The sequence below is a fragment of the Struthio camelus genome, chromosome 13 (assembly GCF_040807025.1).
Source record: "Struthio camelus isolate bStrCam1 chromosome 13, bStrCam1.hap1, whole genome shotgun sequence".
Classification (NCBI taxonomy): Eukaryota; Metazoa; Chordata; class Aves; order Struthioniformes; family Struthionidae; genus Struthio; species Struthio camelus.
In genome coordinates, this window is record NC_090954.1 from 22,638,255 (window position 1) to 22,659,184 (window position 20,930).

The 20,930-nt window shown below is 50.2% G+C and overlaps 1 protein-coding gene across 2 annotated transcripts; it reads right to left on the reverse strand.

Moving 5' to 3' along the window:
* Window positions 1–14,311: 14,311 nt before the first annotated feature.
* Window positions 14,312–20,472, reverse strand: LOC104150469 (protocadherin-10-like). Of its 2 annotated transcripts, none has more exons than XM_009684739.2 (4): window positions 17,827–20,472; window positions 16,397–16,455; window positions 16,204–16,292; window positions 14,312–15,955 (listed from the first exon to the last, which is right to left on the reverse strand). In XM_009684739.2, the coding sequence occupies exons 1-4, from the start codon at window positions 20,329–20,331 to the stop codon at window positions 15,696–15,698; spliced, it is 2,913 nt and encodes a 970-aa protein (XP_009683034.2). In that variant the 5' UTR covers window positions 20,332–20,472; the 3' UTR covers window positions 14,312–15,695. The 2 variants fall into 2 exon arrangements, with proteins under 2 accessions (XP_009683034.2, XP_068816061.1); XM_068959960.1 differs by having other exon boundaries at window positions 16,204–16,306; window positions 17,827–20,448.
* Window positions 20,473–20,930: the final 458 nt, after the last annotated feature.

A 20,930-nucleotide genomic window follows, 5' to 3' on the forward strand; every position in this document is an offset into this window, starting at 1 on the left:
CGCTTTCATTTGCTAAGTTCACTCCCCAGACACCATTAGAGGTACTGCTCGAGAGCAGATGGTTCCCCTCCGTCCCGAGGCTCATCCCGGACAGATTGTACACAATTTATTAATAACCCACCAGATGCTCGGGCACTTTCCAGCTCGGACTGTATTTCCTGATTGCTCAAATCCCGACGAGGGCGGGGGGAAGCCGCTCATTTACCTTCCTCCTCTGCTCTTTGTGCCCGACCAGCACCGACCTGACACAGAGGGAAAAGGGGAAATTCGCGCCCACATACGCCCCGTCCGGATCCTTAGTATAAACGTCGAGGTGTGAAACTAGCTTTGCTTTGGCCCCGCGAGCCCTCGTGTCCCGGGAAAACCATCCCTGGTCCTGCCGGGGCCGGCCCGCTCCCCACAGAGCGCGGAAAAGCGGCGCTGCGTCCCGCCGAGGCAGTGGAAGCAGAGAAGTCCCGTTAGCAGCCTGCCTGGACAGTGCCTGGCAGGGAGCAACGCGCCGTGAGTCCTGTTAAAACGGCAGGAATTGAGATTTATGCCCGTTATTTCCCGGGACTGTGCTAGCTGGATTGTAGAGAGCCAGGATTCCCCCTCTCGGAGCTGTTTTCCAACCGCTGGGGCGGGGAGGGGGGGCGCTCGCTATATCAAGGTGAAATTAAAACAATTCATTAAGAAAAATGATACTGCCCTAGACACGACCTCCCCCAGCCCTGGGCAGATCTGGCAGCGAAGCAGCCAGAGCCGAGGGCTTGTGCTCCTTTCTTCTTCCCTGGCAGAGGGTCTTAAGAGAGGAGGGGGAACTACTGGGAAAGACTGGTTACGCCCTGTGAGAGCCCTCCTGGAGCTGGACAAGATACTTCGCGCTCCAGGAATAGTCATCACAAACCTTTCAGTAACTCTATGTTCAATTTTAATGCATAAAGTGGGCTTTTCTTTGCTCTACAGGGAGAAGCACAAAAGCAGCTAGCTGTTTATACTACTGAATAAAATAAATGCAGGTCTCTGAGGGATGTTATACCAACCACTTACCTTGAAACATAACCCCATGGGGAAGTGAGCTATGGAGAGATACATAGTTAATGTACTTTATCTTCAGAGAAGTATCCAAGCAGCTCACTCAGCACCAGTTAACATTAGGTATCATTGCTGGTAGGGGGTGTAGTTATGATTTGGCATGTAGAGGGAGGTCACTTGTAAGGAGTAAGCAGGGCATTCTGGGCTGTAGTTTACCTTAGGTGGAACATGATATAGGGGTTAAGCCCGAAGGCAGAGGGCTTATATTAAGTCTTAAAGTTGAAGGTTAAGTACTGTAGAGAGAATCTGGAGGTAAAGTGCATTCACCATCGGAATGCATGTAACACTGCAATTTTAAAAGAAAAGTATGAAGCATGGAAATCTTTTCCTGCTCAGCGGAGGTTCAGCTCAGTAAAAGGCACTTCACTTTCTGTGGATGCAGGTGAGAGACACTCTCAGCGATAATAGCAGAAGACTGTTAGTCTGTTGCATTTTTCACAGCTCCTGACATTTGAAGTTCAATTCCACTTCCTTGCCTTCACCCCTCCCCCCCCCCGCCCAAAATATTTCGTGTAGGGAAGAGTTTTCTTCATTTCAGTTTCTGTACATACAGTGAGAGAATTAAATAATTGTAGGAAAAAAGAATTCCTTCCTCCTTGCTCCTACAGCAATGGGGAAGAACTGCAGCAAATGATGCCAGCCAGGCTTGCTGTGATTTTAAGGGAAATCAGGACATGTTGTGCTAACATGTCCAGTAAGTATGGTGTGAAAGGGAGTAGTGGGCTATCAGACTGAGCTCATCCGGTTTCATGTGGAAATCATATAAGGCCTTGCGTCCTGCTTACAATTTCACTTCCTACTGGTAAGTTCCTCTAATACTACTCATTCCTTGAAATGTCTGCCAATAAGGGAGTGGAGGGAATTTTTAAGGCTAGTAGAGGGTTCTCAGTCAGATGGTGGTCATTTTATCAAGTTTTCAATGTTCTTCCTATTTTTCTGCCTTCCTTCTGGGACAATGACTGAAAAATTTGTCCCACAGCAGGAATTCTTGTAGGCTGTTAAAGCTCTTTAAATAACACATACATTTAAAAGAATGTCTGGCTTGTTGTTGTCTTGCTAATTTTTCAGTCCTGACCTTGTCGCTGCTGAACTTGGAAAAGGGAAATTTGAGATATACCCAAAATAATAAAAGTTGCAAACTAGCTCCTTGTAACAACAACAACAGCAACAACAACAACAAACAACAACAACAAACAACAACAACAGCAAAGAAGTGTGAAGGAATAATTTCCTGCATTTCTTCTCTTTTTTCTATTACAAGTACCTTGAAAGTGGAAGGATCAGCCAACCTGTCCATTACTCTGAGGACAGACACACCACAGTACAGGCAAAATGAAAGTATGCTATAAAGATCAGTCTGCATATGCAGAACGGAGTCATTTGGGAACTTCATCTCTCACAGGACATCAGGAAATGTTTGGGGAAGAGTGAGTGAGAGGGAGAATCAGGACTCAGGACTCGTGGGCCAGTTATTCAAAATAGGGGGAAAAGGCTTCATCACCTACAGACTATCCTCCTGTTTGTACAGGACGAAGGTTTGTACAGGCAGAAAGGGTTGAATAATCAGTGATTCCAGGTACATGAGTAGTTTGGAAAACTGTTCCACATCTCCTAGGTCACATTACACTCTTAGTTAAGCTCGTCAAAACCTCATATTCCCCAAACTCCTCATATGTAAGCTAAGGTGCATGGCTCTGGACATTGTCATAGAAAGACATTTGCCTCTGTTCAAGCAGGTTCGAAATTATAAGGTTGCCTGAGGCTTGAGTGGGGAAGTCAGAAAGCCAGGACAGTCAGCAGAGCCTAAATGGTGTGTACCTTGTAGCAAGGCATGATTAGTACAGAGTATGTCTGAGCTTTGCAGGGCTCCTGGAAAGCTTGGTTCCAAATGAGAGAAAGAGAAACTGGTTTACACGCTCTTGACAGATATGCAGAGTTTTGCGCTGGGCTGTATTTTGTAAGAAACAATGAAGCAAACATGGAAATGTCTGAATTGTCTCCTTTGGACACAGCAATATATCCATTTCTTTTGGGCTGAGAAAAGCATAAAGCTGCCTGGTTGTGATTTTCTAGTCTTCCTCCTTAAACTGAGCATGGTTCCTTCTGTCTCATTTTCATTTCTGAAAAATTATCTCTCTCTTTAGAAATAATAAACAGTCAACAAGGGTTCACAAGGAGCGACTTTAGGAAACGGCAAAGGAAAGGATCGAAGACGGATGGAGATGACATTTTTGGTCAGTACATGGATTCATTTCTCCAGCAATAGTTTTCATGTTAGATACAGTTTTACCTTCCACATTGGTGTCCTTGGGATCAGCTTTCAGTTTTTGAAAGCTGGAAAAGCATATTTGTTTGGAGTGTTTTGTTTGTTTTCTTTTGTTAGAGAGGTCTCTGCATTGTTCTTATTTTGGAGGTCTTTCTGTGCACATGAACTCTGCTTGTGTCAGCCTTTCTGTTCTCTACTGATTTGTAAGGTAACAACCAACTGTTTGTGTGCCAAAAGGTGTTACTGAAATATAATAAAGTACCAAGCGATCTAGTCAATTCATTGAATGAGAGTCCCACAACCTCAACCTAGAAAATGTTGGGAGCTGCATTTAGATTGATACTTAATTTGCCACTATAATAAACAAATAAGTTAAGCCATAAACGCCATACCATTTATCAGGGAAACAAAAGCTAGTGCAGATTAGCAACCTCCTCACTTGGAACTGGGAAAAAGAAAAATAACTGAAGCCTGACACATAGTCCAAATTACAAGGTAAAAAAATGCAAATAACAAGGTCCACTGTACTTTGCAGACTGCAGACTACTACATCCACCAGCTAGCAGTTCTTGGTTAGACTTGCAGCACGAATACCAGTTTGTGATCTCTAACTGTTTTGCCTTCCTTTCACCTCTTTTAGGCATATGAAAACAGACACCTACAAGAAGATCTGCTATCTTCAGTTCCTGCCCATAGGCTTAGACCGGCCAAAGGGCTCACTGGAAAGACGTGGCTTCAGGGATTCTGCAGCTGCTTTATCTGTTCTAGGCAATGCTGGCCTGGAAAACTCTCACATCTGATATTTTGCTAGAACAAATGCTTTGTCAGGCTTCGTCCACTGCCTTGTTTACCATTTCTTGGCATTTCCAATGAATTCCAGGAAGAAAACAGACCACGCAGAACATAAAAGAAGAATACATATTTCCCTTCCAGTCCTTGCTGCTGGCTTTATGCTCGATAAAAAACAATTACTCTGGAAAGGCTTGGATTTGGGTCCCCACTGATGTTAGCAGGATAAATAGCCTCATTTTCAGTCTCTCAGTTGGAAAACAAATAATAATAACCATAATAATAGTAATAAGTATTTCCTAGTTCTCTCTGCCCCTGTTGTAATTCAAAGGAAAATTAAACTAATAACTCTCTTTGCAAGTGTGCTATGCAGATGTCAGGAGTCACGGATAAATGGATAAAACCATCCCAGGCAAAGTCCCTCGTGAAAGAGCCTCTGAACAGACAACTATTGTGCCTTAGAAGATTCAGAGTTTCCACAGCAACACAATATACATGGAGAGGGAATTGTTTCATTTTCCTGGAGTTTTCTTTTCTTCTTTTTAATTTGAATTCCACCTCTGGGCAGTACAAACCTTTATGATTTTTTGCTGCGCTCATTTCCTGCTCCATTTCCATTTCTTATCTGCCACATAGAGGTCTTTTGCAAAGAAACTTCCCCATGACTCCTAAATGTCAGTGGAATCAGGCCTTTCACAAGGGGTTGCCAGGCTAGTCTTGCCTTCCTTGTTCCTTTGGCAGACAGAAAGAAACAAAGCCTTGGGAGAAGACATGGGAGTCCCCCACGAGTTTGCAAGGTGAGCCTATTCCCAGGGTCTGTGCTGTGGTTTGCTCTGACACTTTTTTTTTTAAGAAATTAAAACATTAAAACAAAGTCCCTAACTTGCCCCTGCTGGTATCCAAGATGAGAGGAGCAGACATGAACTTCTAATTCTTCCCTTGCAAGCCTGGAAGCATCTTGCTAGTCAGCAGCAATGCCCAGCATTGGTCAATCTTGCAGTGTGTGGCTCAGAACCAAGGTGATCATATCACACCAATGCAATCTCCTTCCACATACCTTTTCAGTGAAATAAGGCACAAACCCCAGCTCTCTGGGTTGTAAGGCATCCAACTGCTGAAGAAAGGGTGTGAAATCGCAGAAGGCACACAAGGAGAAGAATCCCTCCCCCCTCATCTCCTTGGCCCTAAGAAGGTGCTCAGATACCATGCTACTGAACATGAGATGGCTCAGGAAACACACACACAGCAGATGTGATGGTTTTGTCCTGGTTAGGTTTTGGCAGTGTTGTGTAGCATGCAGACAAAATGAAGGGGCCACAATTTCACTAGGAGTTCGGCAGGTTTTTGGCTTGTGATCTTAATGGATTCATAGAATAACTGAGGTTGAAAGGGATGTCTAGAAGTCATTGAGCTTCCTGCTCAAAATAGTGTCACATCTGACCCAGCCTCACTAAGGAACTAGTGCAGGTGTACAACTGGAGGCAAAAGAAAGGAGAAGAAGAAAAGAGGGGACAAGTGTGGAGCCAGCACTGAAGAGGAGCATTTTGCAGTCTGTTCAAACATTGAAGAAGTATGACCATCAAGTGAATGGCATCTGACAGGCATTGAGGGAGTCATATGGCTCCTGTTATGTGACATAACCAGCCAGGAGGGCCCCTGGGGAACATGCAAGCACTTGGGAAAGGAAATCAGCCCCAGCTGTAGAACTCCTTAGACACTGAGGCAACTCTAAGAGTGTCCTGAAAAGAAGAGTTAAAGGGGAAAAAAAGATTGTTTGGGGAAGCAAACACAGTATGATATTGCATTTCCTGGCATCAGAACAATTAAGCTATAGGTTTGGGAACTGACTGCAGGACTACATTCCTGGAGTCTGGTCTTCTAGGGGAGAGTGTAAGCAACTAGCAAACTTGTTCCTCTGCTCTCTGATAAAATGCCACTGAAAGACAGGTACTAAATGTGCATGGTTTTATCTCCACTTCCGGTAAATTATATTAAGAGAAGAGCAAGGAAGAAACTGGGGACAAGTAGGATCCTACAGAAGGGTTTCAGCCCCAGAGCAAGCCCCCTACATTTAAATACTCAGAGCAGATTTAGTCACAGAATCACAGAATCATTCTGTGATTGGCCAAGGTTGGAAGGGACCTCTGGAGATCATCTAGTCCAACCTCCCTGCTCAAGCAGGGGCCGCTAGAGCATATTTCCCAGGATCACATCCAGACGGGTTTTGAATATCTCCAGGGAAGGAGACTCCACTACCTCTCTGGGCAACCCGTTCCAATGCTCTGTCACCCTCACAGTGATGAAGTTTTTTCTCAGGTTTAGGTGGAACTTCCTGTGGTTCAGTTTCTGCCCGTTGCCTCTTGTCCTGTTGCTGGGCACCATGGAGAAGAGGCTGGCCTCATCCTCTTGACACTCCCCCTTCAGATACTTGTACACGTTGATCAGATCCCCTCTCAATCTTCTCTTCTCCAAGCTGAACAGGCCCAGCTCTTGCAGTCTTTCTTCACAGGAGAGGTGCTCCAGCCCTCTAATCATCTTGGTAGCCCTCCGCTGGACTCTCTCCAGGAGTGCCATGTCTCTCTTGTCCTGGGGAGCCCAGAACTGGACACAGTACTCCAGGTGAGGCCTCCCCAGGGCTGAGGAGAGGCACAGGATCACCTCCCTCGTCCTGCTGGCAACACTCTGCCTAAGGCACCCCAGGAGACCATTGGCCTTCTTGGCTACAAGGCCACACTGTTGGCTCATGTTTAACTTGTTGTCCACCAGCACTCCCAGGTCCTTCTCTGCAGAGCTACTTTCCAACAGGTCAACCCCCAGCCTGTACTGGTGCAGGGGATTATTCCTGCCTAGGTGCAGGACCTTGCACTTGCCTTTGTTGAACTTCATGAGGTTCCTCTCTGCCCACCTCTCCAGCCTGCCCAGGTCCCTCTGAATGGCAGCACAGCCTTCTGGTGTGTTAGCCTCTCCTCCCAGTTTAGTATCATCAGCAAACTTGCTGAGGGTGCACTCTGTCCCTTCCTCCAGGTCATTGAGGAATATATTGAACAAGACTGGCCCCAGGACTGACCCCTGGGGGACACCACTAGCCACAGGCCTCCAACTTGACTCTGCGCCATTCACCACAACCCTCTGAGCTCGGCCATCCAGCCAGTTCTCAATCCACCTCACTGTCCACTCATCTAGCCCACACTTCCTGAGCTTACCTAGGAGGATGTGATGGGAGACAGTGTCCAAAGCCTTGCTGAAGTCCAGAAAGACAACATCCACTGCTCTGCCCTCATCTACCCAGCCAGTCATTCCATCATAGAAGGTTATCAGATTGGTCAAGCATGCTTTCCTTTTGGTGAATCCATGCTGACTACTCCTGATCACCTTCTTGTCCTCCACATGCTTAGTGAGGACCTTCAGGAGGAGCTGTTCCATCCCCTTTCCCGGGATGGAGGTGAGGCTGACAGGCCTGTAGTTTCCTGGCTCCTCCTTCTTGCCCTTTTTGAAGACTGGGGTGACATTGGCTTTCTTCCAGTCCTCAGGCACCTCTCCTGATCTCCAGGACCTTTCCAAGAGGATGGAGAGTGGCCTAGCGATAACATCCGCCAGCTCCCTCAGCACTCATGGGTGCATCCCATCGGGGCCCATGGATTTATGGATGCCAAGTTTGGACAAAAGATCTCTAACCTGATCCTCCTCAACCAAGGGAGAGTCTTCCTTTCTCCAGCCTTCCTCTCTTGTCTCCAAGGTCTGGAATTCCTCAGGACTGGCCTTAGCAGTGAAGACTGAAGCAAAGGCAGCATTCAATAACTCTGCCTTCTCTGTCTCCTTTGTCACCAGGGCACCCGCCCCATTCAGCAGCGGGCCCACGTTTTCCCTAGTCTTCCTTTTGCTATTGATGTATTTGCAGAACCCCTTCTTGTTGTCCTTGACGTCCCTTGCCAGATTTAATTCCAACTGGGCCTTAGCCTTCCTTGACGCATCCCTGCACGCTCTGACAACGTCCTTGTATTCCTCCCAAGTGGCCTGTCCCCTTTTCCACATTCTGTACACTTCCTTATTCTGCTGGAGTTTTGCCAGGAGTTCCTTGCTCATCCATGCAGGTCTCCTGCCCGCTTTGCTCAACTTCTTCCTCAGAGGGATGCACTGCTCTTGAGCCTGGAGGAAGTGACGCTTGAATATTAACCAGCTCTCTTGGACCCCTCTTCCTTCTAGGGCCCTGTCCCATGAGATTCCCCTAAGTAGGTCCCTGAAGAGGCCAAAGTCAGCTCTCCTGAAGTCCAGCGTTGCAATCCTACTCATTGCCCTGCTCCCTCCTCGGAGGATCCTCAACTCCACCATCTCATGGTCACTGCAGCCAAGGCTGCCCCCAGCCTTCACCTCTCCAACTAGACTTTCTTTGTTCGTTAGTACAAGGTCTAGCATTGCACCTCTCCTCGTTGGCGTCTCCACCACCTGAGTCAAGAAATTATCATCAATCCTCTGCAGGAACCTCTTTGACTGTTTGTGCCTAGCTGTGCTGTCTTGCCAACAGATGTCAGGGTGGTTGAAGTCCCCCATGAGAACCAGGGCCTGTGATCATGAGGCTACTTCCAGCTGTCTGTAGAAGGCCTCATCGATGACTTCCTCCTGGTCAGGTGGCCTGTAGTAGACCCCCACAACAGTGTCACCCATGTTACCCTTCCCTTTAATCCTTACCCATAGGCTCTCAACTTGCTCTTCATCCACCCCGAGGCAGAGCTCCATACATTCTAGTTGCTCCCTCACATAAAGAGCAACTCCACCACCTCGCCTTCCTGGCCTGTCTTTCCTAAAAAGCACATAGCCATCCATGACAGCATCCCAGTCATGTGAACTATCCCACCATGTCTCTGTAAGCGCAATGAGATCATGGCCCTGCGACCGCACACAGATCTCTAACTCTTCCTGCTTATTCCCCATGCTGCATGCATTGGTATTACAGGCATTTCAGAGAGCCAGTCAAGCACGCAGGCTTCCCAGAAGAGGTGCAAGAGGATCCTCCATAGCCATGTCCCATGCTGTCTCCCCTGGTTGTATGCACCCGCTGGAGGCATCCTGACTTGAGCGGTGTTTTACTGACTCCCCTGCCACTATACCACTCCCCTTCCCCCATCTTGCCTAGTTTAAAGCCCTCCGTACCAGGCTGGCCAATCTGCTGGCAAAGACACGCGTGCCCCACTTGGTAAGGTGGATCCCATCGCTCCCCATCAGCTGTTGATCTTCAAACAGGGTCCCATGGTCATAGAAACCAAAGCCCTGTTGCCAACACCAGCGGCGCAGCCAACTGTTAACTTGGAAAACTTGTCTACTCCTCCTCCTGTCCTTTCCCCTCACAGGCAAGATTGAGGAGAATAATATAATATTATATATAATATTATATTAAGATATAATAATAATATATTATATTATTATTATATAATAAATATAATAATATTTCTCTTAACAAAAATACCAGGAAACATGATATGAGTATTAAGAGGGCACTCACCAAATTATAAGGCCTGTAAGCCGGTGTTGGCCCAGAAAAGGTGGGAGAGTCCACAGGCCTACTGACAGCCTTCCCAATAACTGCAGAAGACATGGTAATGGTGTGTAGGGAGGCACAGAGGGAAAGCAGTGGCTTGGGGCAGGGTGGGAATGCTGTGACCTCAACTGTGGCAAAAGACCTGAATGAAAATACTTCACCTGCACCAGGAGTTAGCAGATCATCCACACGTGTGTGGTGAAGGAAGGCTTAAAAAACGGGGATGCTCCTTAGCCTGCTTCAGTCAATGGGGCATTGCAAAGTTCCCTCCATTAAGACCATTAGCTGAATCTGATATAATTAGCAGTTTGTTAAGGCAAACCCTCCATACTCAGTAACTCATATAGGGGAATGTAACTATCCTAGCCAGACTTCTCTGTGCTCCTAGAGCGTAAGCCAAACAAATCCTGTAAATGTCTGATGTATTGTTCTCACCACTACAAAAATGTTCAGCTGCAGTGTTATTTAGGGGAAGATTTGAATACTGAAGTGCAATAACTCATTATAACAAAATAGAACACATTCAGACAGCTCATCTTTCCTTTGGATTCACATAGCAATTTAACCTAAATTTTTCTATTTCAGATATGGACTCCAATCACACACACTCTACATCTTGGCCTATCTGAAATCCTACTAATGCTTATAATGATTTGCTCAGTTGATGGATGCTTTTCCTGCTTATCTTTCCTTCATATAAATATGATTTATTTCTGTGCAGGCGAAATGTATGATAAGAAGTTTCTGGAGCTATTTAATGATATTCACTGTTGTAGACATTATTGAAATGAGGAGATTTGATATGAAGACCTTAGTGACCCTTCTGGGAGTCTTCACTCTCTCTTCATTTCTTCTGATGTATTTCTTCCACCTGTTGTTGCAGATACTCCTAGCAATTAATTAAAAAGAATATTTCGTCACAAATGCCTCCAGATCCTTGGGATGTATTTCTGATGGTCGACTGCACAAACATTTTATTTTTCAATCCGTTTAACATGAACTTGTTTGCCCTGCTTCCTGGCACTGGAGAAACACATTGAATTCTGAATACTGAAATAAAAATTGCTGCTATTGTTTAAAACGTGCAAAAATGTATCATTTATTTAAACGCGAGATTTGTAAATCATTGAATTTCACGGGAGTTGAGTCATTAGTCAAAGTGCAGACTGCACCAGAGGTCATATTTAATTTATTTTCAAAGCCTTCATTGGTGCTCTTTGGTCCATAATGTCCTAAGTTATTCAATGCACAAAGGTGTCTACTTATGTCTCACAATAGTTAAGCTGATTAAGCTGTATTATCACTAACAAGAAACATTCATTCCACTCAAGTGAACACTGCAAACAGAGGCAGTGAATTTTCCACCACTTAGACTGGAAACACATTATAGGCAAACTGAGAGGCAAGAGCCTCACTTAGCCCAGGCCCATTTCTTCATCTGATCTCCATGGAGGAGTTAGCAACTGAAGTTTTCAGAGCAGTCAAAAAAGAAAAGGAGCAAAGGAGAGAGAAAAACAACACGTGACAATCAGATAGTTTTTCAGTGCGGCAGAGGCTAAATGATGAGGAAGTGAATGAAGGAGTGTTTATTTCTACAAAACATCTACTGAGATCGAGAAGGAAGCAGATGGAGAGAATTTAACCAAGAGCAGGAGGCTATTCTGTAGGATGAGTCCAGAGAGCTGTTTAAAATACTAAGGCAATCTGAAAAGAAATCAGGCTGGATCGGACCCAGTCATGACTAAATTAAGGCATGTTCATCCTGGTATCATCTTCAGAGGACAGGAAGAGAAGGCCTAGCATCACCGGAGACGATAGTTAACCAGTGAGTGCTGCAAATCTTGGGCTGAATCCAGAGCCCTCCAAGGTCATTGCACAGACTCTCATCGATCCCCAGGGCTTTTAGATCTGGCCTGTTGGTACCGATCCCTCTGTGGAGCTGTGACCACAAGCGTGGTAATAGCTCTACCCAACCCAGTGTGGCTGAATGCTGAAGGAAGGCTGTATCTCCACTAAAATTTCCTGAGGGCCTGGCTTTACTGATTGTTACTAGACTCCATGCAGGGCAGAGGGATAGAGCTGAGCACAGACTCTGGGTGCCTTCTCTCTGTCCTCTTTTCTCTCTACTTTTGGATTCATTTTACCTCTCTGGTATAGGCTTCTAAGTCATTACAGAGATGTAAGTAATGTTTCCATCCAAAAAGCCTACTCAGCAATAGCAGGAGCATGAAAACCATCCCTATTTGTGCTGGTGCTCAGAAGCACTATATGCCTGCCTAACATGGCATGAAGCATTTTGCACCACATGGCAGCCTTCCTACTGTTGTAGAAGCAAATCTCAGGCTGTTTGGCAGGTCCCTGAAAGCTGGATTTGCCTCTGGATCTCTGTGAGAGCTGCAGGGCTATATGAGTAGGGCATAAAGAGAGCTGTCTGTTGAGTGCATCTCCAAAGTGGCTCTCATGCCCTGTGCATTACCAGACTACAGAAACCAGCTAATGCTCATGAACTGTGCAGGAGTGTAAGCACAGAAAGAGTTGTAAAAATAACTGACTGTAAGGCTAAGACCTTGCATTTTTAATCACACTCTGGCCCCCTGGGAGTTCTTCAGAGTAGGTAGATCTATTAGACCAATGTGTCTGGCCAGGCATGCCCTTTGAAGAAGGGACAGAACTATCGTTGCAGTTAGGTTTAAGCAAGTGCTATCTTCCCTAAAGCAAGTCCCTTTTTATCATCCCTTTTATTGATATGCCAGTACAGAAGAGAGACTGGAACTGAGCTCTTGTCAGTATAGTTGAATTTTCTCTGACAAAACAGGAGGAGATCCTCGGGGCCTGAAGGGAGCTGGGGTTGGATAGGCTGTTTGTTGACCCCCAAGTCTCTACTGAGAGTGGCCTGGTCTGCACTGTGGTGCAGGCCTGGTGATTAACAAGAAGCACAAATATGTGTGTGTGTGTGTTTGTGTGTGTGTTTATGTATGTGTCTATCTTACCTCCTGGGCTGAGGATGTCCAAGAGTGATGGGATGGAGAGGGAGGCAGTTTACTCAAGGCTGATTTAGCCTTAGCAGTAGGGAAGAAAAATGCTGATGAAATGCACTAGACAGTGAGACGCACTCCTGGGGAGGTGACAACAGCTGGCTGCTTGGTTGCTTAACCTCATGAATTAGCAAGGACAGGGTGCAAATTGTCCATTTCAAATACCTGCATTTCAGGTGCTCATTTCTGATTGGGGAGCAACACCTAGGAAGCCAGTAAAAAACAATAGCTCCATATGTAAGAAGCGCTGTTATTTCACTCAGGTCCTGGATACCATGTACGGGGTAACCAGGTCATGTGAGCTAAAACACAGCTACTGGCTTGGCCCCACTGCAGAGGGGATGGGACTGAGTCCCTCCAGGCTTGCTGGAGAAGAGCTGTAGTGCCATCTCCTAATGCCTGCTCAGCAGCACCTGAAAACAGCAGGGAAGATATTACCAGAGCTGATCTGAGACAGGGGAATGTCCGATGCCCCCACAGGAAGCCGAGTCCATTTGACGCTTTGTTAATAAGTTTATTGTATCACTTTGCATAATTATCCTGTTCTTCCGAAGCCGTGAAAAAGGCTAATGCTGTAAGGGGTCTGAGGCTGCAGCTGTTTGGGCTTTTTTATTTTTTTTTTTACCCTTAACACTCTGCAGAGGCCATTGAACCTTCTACCCACTTCCCAGAATAACACCCTTCACTCTACTATCAAATCAGGACAGGGAGTCTTTCATCTGCTCAGACATGAGCAGGAATTGAAGTCACCAGAAGCAACCAGGTCCCTTTCATCATGTCCAAAATAGTGTCTCCCTGGGGGTCTCTGACCCCCATGGACCCCTTTGAGTGGTTTCCTCCCCACCCTACACACCTCCAGGAAAGAGCATATTACATGCTTGTAGACAAGGACTTGCTGGATTAATCTCAAAAGCCGCATTACAGCCTCCACAAGCTGGTTGCTAAGTGAGCAAGGGGTAAGGGAACAACAGCCATGATGTGGTCATCTCAGGACTTCATCTGAAGACAGACCCCCCCCCCCCCTTGCTCCATCAAAGATGAAAAGTGCCCCCCTCCCCCACCCAGATACAGACTTCCCTATTCCCCAACAGTTGGCCCCTATTCCTGTCACACATCCAGGTTCTCTCTTCCTGTCTTCCTGCTAATCTCAAGGCTAGCTAGTGGATAGCACCAAGCACTCTAGCAGGTATCTAGGGGAAAGCTTAAGTGAGCCATAGAAACAATGTAAAAAAATAACTATAAGGCATTATTGTTAGATCCAGCCCCTCTTCCCAGTAGTTCAAGGCCCTTTATGCCCATGCCTTGGCACAAATCTCTGCAGAGTCTTTGTGCAAGCTGAAGTAAGAGCAAGGAGCTATTTGATGTCTTCAGCACACAGACCCTCCTGACCATGTTCCCCAAATGTTCCTGAATTCAGGAAGGGAGGAAAGGAAACCTTGAGCCCCTAACAGTCTGGTGAAATGAGTAAAATGGTCTCTCCTTGGCTGCTCCAGTAGTTGAGGAGGCCAGAGGGATATGCATGACTGCTGGAGCAGAAGGCCATGCTCCACAGCTCAGCAGCAATTTCTGCTGTCAGGTACAGCTGGCAGCTCAGACACAGCAAGGTGCCAAGATGAGCTAGTAAAATACACTTTTATTGGTACAAATCAGACATCGTGAAACAAACTTGTTTTAGAAAGAGCTGTCACGCTCTGCACAGATGGGTTAGAAATGAGCTGCCCAACGACATGCTAGCAATTGGCAATGCTGGCAGACAGACTGGGTGGACAGATACACCATCAGGTTCCCACAATTTCCTCCTCTCCTTCCCTCTGCCCTTGACCTGGACAGGGGCAGAACTGATATACAAAATGCCTGAGAATGAACTTGGTGGGCTTCTGGCATGTCTCACACCCCTTGGTAGGGTTCTTTTGGTACCTCTGCTCCCCAGGTTGGGGAGTGAGTGGAGCAGGGAGAAATTCTCTTCTAGGGATGGAGTTCTGCCATTGAGGGCACCTGACAGCCTGTTAAAAGCCCTCAAAGAGAAGCAGAGCACAGAGGGAGATGTCTCCCCTGTGCAGGTGTGGAAATATGTGGACACCCCAAGTCAGGGGTTCCCCCCGCCAGGGGTTCAGAGGTTGGGGAAAGTAGAGATCCTTGTGAGGGTGGAAGGAGCAGGGGAAGGGGAACGTTATCCATTTTGGGGCCCCTCTGATGTCTGGAAACTTTCAAATCATGTCACCTTGGGCTAAAGAGTAACCCAGGAGGGCCTCTTGCTGTGCCTCTCTCAGCCACTTAAACTAACAGCTCTTCTGGCAGTCAGATCTGTTTCTGATGCATCCTGTACTGCTCAGAGAGCAGAGACTGGCGGTGACCTGGACCCCAGCTGTCTCCTGGGCTCCAGATCTCCAGCCCTGCTAGTGTCAGGTCACAGTCAGAAGGGAAGCACCCATGATGGCTGGGTTTTGCACTCTCTTCCCAGAGAAACCAGGCACCAGTGGCTGCTCTGAGCACGCAGCGCATCCTGCTGGGTCTCTGGGACAGGGTACATGTATTGGGCCAGGCTGGACTGGATCAGGTTTAGTGTGTTTCCTTTGTGTGGAGAGCCCCTTCTCATGCCTCCTGCAGCAGAAATACATGCGTGCAGCTCAGTACACTCACACAGCTGGACAAGACAAAGAGGTGATAATGTTTACAGAGAAGGAGTGTCCCTAAAAGGACACAGTGATGGGTAAACTCAAGGCAGATTTGCTTAACAGGTCATATAGACCCCCAGTACTGCCCACTGCCAACACAGCCCTGCAAAATGAGATGGGAGAACCCTCCCCCCACCCCCTTCCCTAGTCTCTTGCTCCTGAAATCCTTTCTGTGCACCCTGGCGAAGCACAGTCCTAGCAGCTCTGTGGGATTCGGAATGGTCCATACATGGGTGTGTGTGCTCCAGATGGACTTTGCAGCTGAAATAATGTAAGCGACCCCCAAGACCTTGGGCAGAGCCATTCAGGCCCAACACCAGCCACTATTTCAGGTCATTGTTAATAACCACATTGTCATGCATGTTGCAGTAGGTTGTCATCTTCTTCCTCTTGCCAAAGGTGGAAAAGCTATTCTTGTCCTCCCGGCCCAGGAAGAGGGGTCCGTCTTTGCTGGAAAGCAGGGTGGGGGTGCCAGGTATGTAGACATTGTGTTGATAATCCAGGGCTGGCAGGTGCCCCGGGTACAGGGGGCCATACCAGGGTGTCCAGATGCTATTGGTTCCTGCTGAGGCTTTCTGAAATTCTGAAGGAAAGATCAATGTGAAACCAGCTCAAGGGAGGTCACATTCCATGGCTCAATGGGGCGGTTATATTTATTTCCCGGGGTGCAAGCCCGTGGTTACTTGCCACCATCCTCCCTTCTGGGGCCTGGATACCCCTTTTCCTCCCACAGTACTCTACCACTGCCAGGAGCAGGGATGTGTCCCCCTTCGCATCTCTACCACGTGACAAAAACCCTGATCTCCCCAGCCCCAGTGCCCCAATACTAACCAGAGATGGGGGTCATCAGTGTACACAACCTCTCTTGCTCCTTCTGGAGGGCTCTACGGATTTCCCCCATGTCTTCCAGGCTCTGGGAGCTAAAGAGAAAAGACTGATTCAAAGTTGAGTCAGAGATAACCTCCCTGCCTCCACACACCCCTTCCACCTGCTCCTTCCATTCCCATACTGCCAGATTAAGTACCTCTTCAGGGCAGGTCGCTGCGTGCTTGGAGGCAGCCAGTCTGTGTTGGGTTGTTTGATCTGGAAAACACAGGGAAGGGGAAGGCCGGTTACCAGGGTCCTCTGTTGATCAGTCTAGGCCTGCCAGTACCAGGCTCTCATAATCAAAGTGGGAAGCCCACATCCTCACTTTCCCCATTCCCTTTGTGGAAAGGTAAGTAGGATCTACTCATATTACAGACAGGGAAACTGAGGAAGGGTAGAACCAGCCCATTCCCTTCTGGGCTTTTCCCAGCCTCTCGGACATTTGGGTGGCCTAAGGCTCAGACTCTTTCTACAGGGTTTAATTGTCGAGGCCTGTCCATTTGAATGGGGTTTGCTTTTCTTACTCCTGTTAATTTTAGGAAGTCTCTTTTTCAGGTGTGATGGCAGCTTAGCGCAGCTCTCAAGCCACCAAAAAGTGAGAGGTGCCGGAATGGGCCAGGGGAGGGGGGAGTGGGATAAAAATTTGGGGGTTGTAAGTGACTGGTTGGAATATTAGGCAAGTGTATTGAGAAGTGTAAGGAGATGGGCCGGGAGAGTCTGTCAGCAGTGAGTCGAGCTGATCTTCTCAGATCTGTTTTGTTAAAAGTCAAATATTTTTAAGAGGATTAGACGCTTCATCCTTCTCCATCCCAGTAATCGTGTTTCCGAAAGAGTCTTTCATTGGAGAAATTAGACATTCCTCATTTCAATACGTAACCAGAGTTGACATTAAAAATCCCTCCTCGGCTCCACTGTTCCCTCCCGTCGGCTCGGCCCGGCGCCGCACAGCGGCCGTCCCGGGGAAGCGCCGGTTCCTGCGTCGGGACCGGGTGGGAGAGGAGCGGGGGGGCCAGGACCGAGGACTTGAGCGGCGCCGCGGCGGGGGGACGGACCCGTGCGGCGCCGGGAGGGCCCGAGAGGGGCTGCAGGGGCCAGGCCCAGCCCCGGCTCCCGCAGTGGGACGCGGCGGCCCCCGCCCCGCTCCCGCGCCGCTGACACCCGCGATGGCTCCGCAGCGCTGCAGAACCCCCGCGGCCGCTCGCCGGCCTGGGGCAGCGCAGCGGCGGGGGCGTCCCGCCGTGAATTACCTACCGAGACAAAGGCGAAGCCGCCGTCACCACCCCCGCACTCCCCCGGGGCACCGGAGCCTCTAATGTGTGCGAAGGGAGGCGGGAGGGGTTTTCCACTGTCTCAGCCGAGCCTGCCGTTCCCCCGGTAATTAGACCCATAGGGGAACTCGGCGGAGAATTTCCCGCTGTCTGACGGCTGCTAATTCCCGCACTGATCAAAGGCCGGGTTATTTTATTGGAAAAGTTGTACCCGGATTCTCCCACGGCAAAGGTTGAGGGAGGTGCTCTTTCGGGGAGAGAGACGGGGGATCTGGTGGAGCCGCGGTAGGCACTGCCCAGCCCTGTGCCCGAGCCTTACCTGCTTGGAGACCTGGAGCTGCTGGTCTGGCCGGGATCGCTTCCCGGGAGCCGGGAGGTTCCCAGGATCCTTCTCATTGTTCCGGGGTGGGCTGCAGGGCTTGAGGAACATGAAGTCGCTTTGGGCGGACTCTGGGCTGAGGCAAACCTTGTAGCAGTAGCCCGGGGGGCCTCCACCAGGCACGTCCAGGCAGCCGGTAGGCGCTGTGCCTGCGGGAAGCTGCACCGCAAGATTTGATGTCTTGAGGCCATCAGAGGAGGCCCTGGGCCCTGGGCAGCACCGGCAGTGGGGTAGTGAGCAGCCACCACCTCGCCAGGAGCGCCGCTCTCCACGGCATCGGATGGCCATGAGGATGAAGATGGCAAGGAGGAAGGTGAAGGAGACTGAGCCCAGGGACACGAGGAGGTAGAGGGTGAGCGGAGAAGAGGAGGAGGCCTCAGGGGGGAGGCTGAACTCACTGAAGTCAGAGAGGGTCTGGGGCATGTTCTCCACCACTGAGAGCAGGATGGACACAGTGGCTGAGAGGGCTGGCTGTCCACCGTCGCGTACCTGCACCACCAATCTCTGCCGGGTTGCATCCTGCTCCAGAAAGGAGCGGAGGGTGCGCAGCTCACCTGTGTCTGGTGCCACACTGAAGAGGGTGAAGTCAGTGGCCTGGAGGAGCTGGTAGGAGAGGTGGGAGTTCAGCCCTGCATCCGCATCCACTGCTGACACTGTGCCCACCAGGTAGCCAGGCCCAGCTGATCTTGGCACCAGCTCAGTGGCCACCGAGCCATTGCGTGGCATGGGTGAGACGATGACAGGTGCGTTGTCATTTTGGTCCAGTACAAAGACATGAACAGTGACGTTGGTGCTGAGTGGGGGGAAACCCGCATCCTGTGCTTGCACCTGGATCTGAAAGCTGCGGATCTGCTCATAATCAAGGGAACGCAGGGCATACATGTGCCCGCTATCTGAGTTGATAGACACGTAGGTGCCCACAGGCATGCCGTGGATGTGCCCGTCAGCAATGGAGTAGGACAGGTAGGCATTCTGCTGGCAATCAGGGTCCGATGCACTGACAGAGCAAATGGAGGCACCCGGAGCATTGTTCTCCATCACATAGACGCTGTAAGACGGCTGGAGGAAGCGTGGTGCGTTGTCATTCACATCGGACACAGGGACAGTGAGGGTGCTGCGGGTCAGCAGGGCAGGTGAGCCCATATCCCGTGCTACGATGCTCACATTGTACTCGGGCACAGCCTCTCGGTCCAGCGCCTCCTTGGTGACCAGCGTGTAGTAGTTGCGGAAGGAGGAGCGGAGCTCAAAGGGCACGTCAGGGCTGACCTCGCAGCTCACTCGCCCATTCTCCCCAGAGTCCCGGTCAAGCACACTGATGACAGCGATGACAGTGCCTGGTGGGGCATCCTCCAGCACGGGCGTGGACACAGAGGTGAGGGTCACCTCTGGTGCATTGTCATTCACATCAAGAAGGTGCACAAGGACCCGGCAGTGCACAGCCACGGCTGAGGGTCCACGGTCCTTGGCTTGCACATAGAGCTCATGGAGGCTGACGCGCTCATAGTCCAGAGGGCTCTTCAGCAACACCTGCCCACTGCGAGGCTCCACACGGAAGAGATCACGGACACGCGGTGGTGCATGTCCACTGAATGAATACTCGATCTCCCCGTTGGAGCCCTCATCCAAGTCAGTGGCATTGAGCTGGATGACCAGGGTGCCGGCAGGGGCATCCTCAGGCAGGCTCACTCTGTATGAAGGCTGGTCAAAGGCAGGCACATTGTCATTTGCATCCAGCACTGTGACAAGGATGCGGGCTGTGCCTGAGCGCTCAGGAACACCACCATCGAGGGCAGTGAGCAGCAGCCGGTGTGTGCGTTGCTGCTCACGATCCAGAGCATGCTCCAGCACCAGCTCTGCAAACTTGCTGTCGTCACTGCGCGTCTTTACCTCCAGGGAGAAGAAACCATTGGGGCTGAGCTGGTAGGTACGCACAGAGTTGGTGCCCACGTCAGGGTCCTGGGCGCTCTCGAGTGGGAAGCGGGCACCAGGCACAGCAGATTCAGCCACTTCCAGCACGTACTCCTGCCAGGGGAAAGTAGGTGCATGGTCATTGATGTCCTGCACCTCCACCTCGACCCGGTAAAGCTCTAGTGGGCTCTCGACAAGTAGCTGTAGATGGAGGAGGCAGGTCCCCCCTGCCTCGCACACCTCCTCCCGGTCAATCCGCTCATTCACAAAGAGGATCCCGTTCTCGAGGTTCACCTCCAGGTGCTGCCGGGCGCCGGCCCGCGAGACAATGCGGAACCGCCGCGCTGACAGTGTGGACACGTCCAGGCCCAGGTCCTCCCCGAGGTTGGCCACGAAGGCGCCGTGCTCCAGCTCCTCCGGCACTGCGTAGCGCAGCTGCCCGGCCGCGGGGCGCGGGGCCGGGGTCCCGGTCAGGAGGAAGAGGAGGAGGGAGGGGAGGAAGATCTGTCCCTGCCCGGCGCCTGCCGCGGCTCCCATGGTCCCGCAGCTCTCCCGGAGCGGCGGCGGCGGTGGGAAGACCCGCTCCGCTGCGGCGGGGGCAGCCCCGCTCCGCCGGCGCCGCCGCGTCCTCCCTCGCGTTTGCTCGCCACTTGCACTTCCAAGTAGTTTCGGGCTCCCGGGGGCGGCGGGGGAGGGCCCCGCCCGGCGCTTCAGCACCGCATTGGTGGGCCGAGTCGCGGCCACCGGCGGCCGCTTAACCCTTTCCCTGCCGGCTCGAGGTGCCACTGGGGGTGCAGTCCGCTCGGTTTGCCCCGAGAACCGGCCCGCGGGAGCCGGACCAACTTGGGGGCGGGGAGGGGATTAGCCCCGGGGAGGAAGCGACGCCCCGTTAAAGGCGATGGGAGCGGCGGCGGGACTGGCCACTGGCCCCGCACCCGGAGCACCGGTATTACCCCGCAGTTGCTGCGCTCCTCCCCGCGGTAGATTAAGAGGAGCCCGGAAGGCAGCGGCTGCCAAATCCCCCGGCTGCGTCCCCCGCCGTGCCGGCCCTAACCTTTACCAGATGGTTAAGCCCCTCCAGACTTGATTACATTTCCCTGCACACCGTTTTCCTTGTAATGCGGAGTTTTTAATTA

Excerpts from the sequence above, each read along its gene's own strand:
- LOC104150469 (XM_009684739.2), bottom strand. The coding sequence starts at position 20,331 with ATGGGAGCCGCGGCAGGCGCCGGGCAGGGACAGATCTTCCTCCCCTCC. Across the intron at positions 16,293-16,396 it reads CAGCGACCTGCCCTGAAGAG|CTCCCAGAGCCTGGAAGACA; the intron begins GTACTTAATCTG and ends TTTTCTCTTTAG. Across the intron at positions 15,956-16,203 it reads ACTGATGACCCCCATCTCTG|AATTTCAGAAAGCCTCAGCA; the intron begins GTTAGTATTGGG and ends TCTTTCCTTCAG.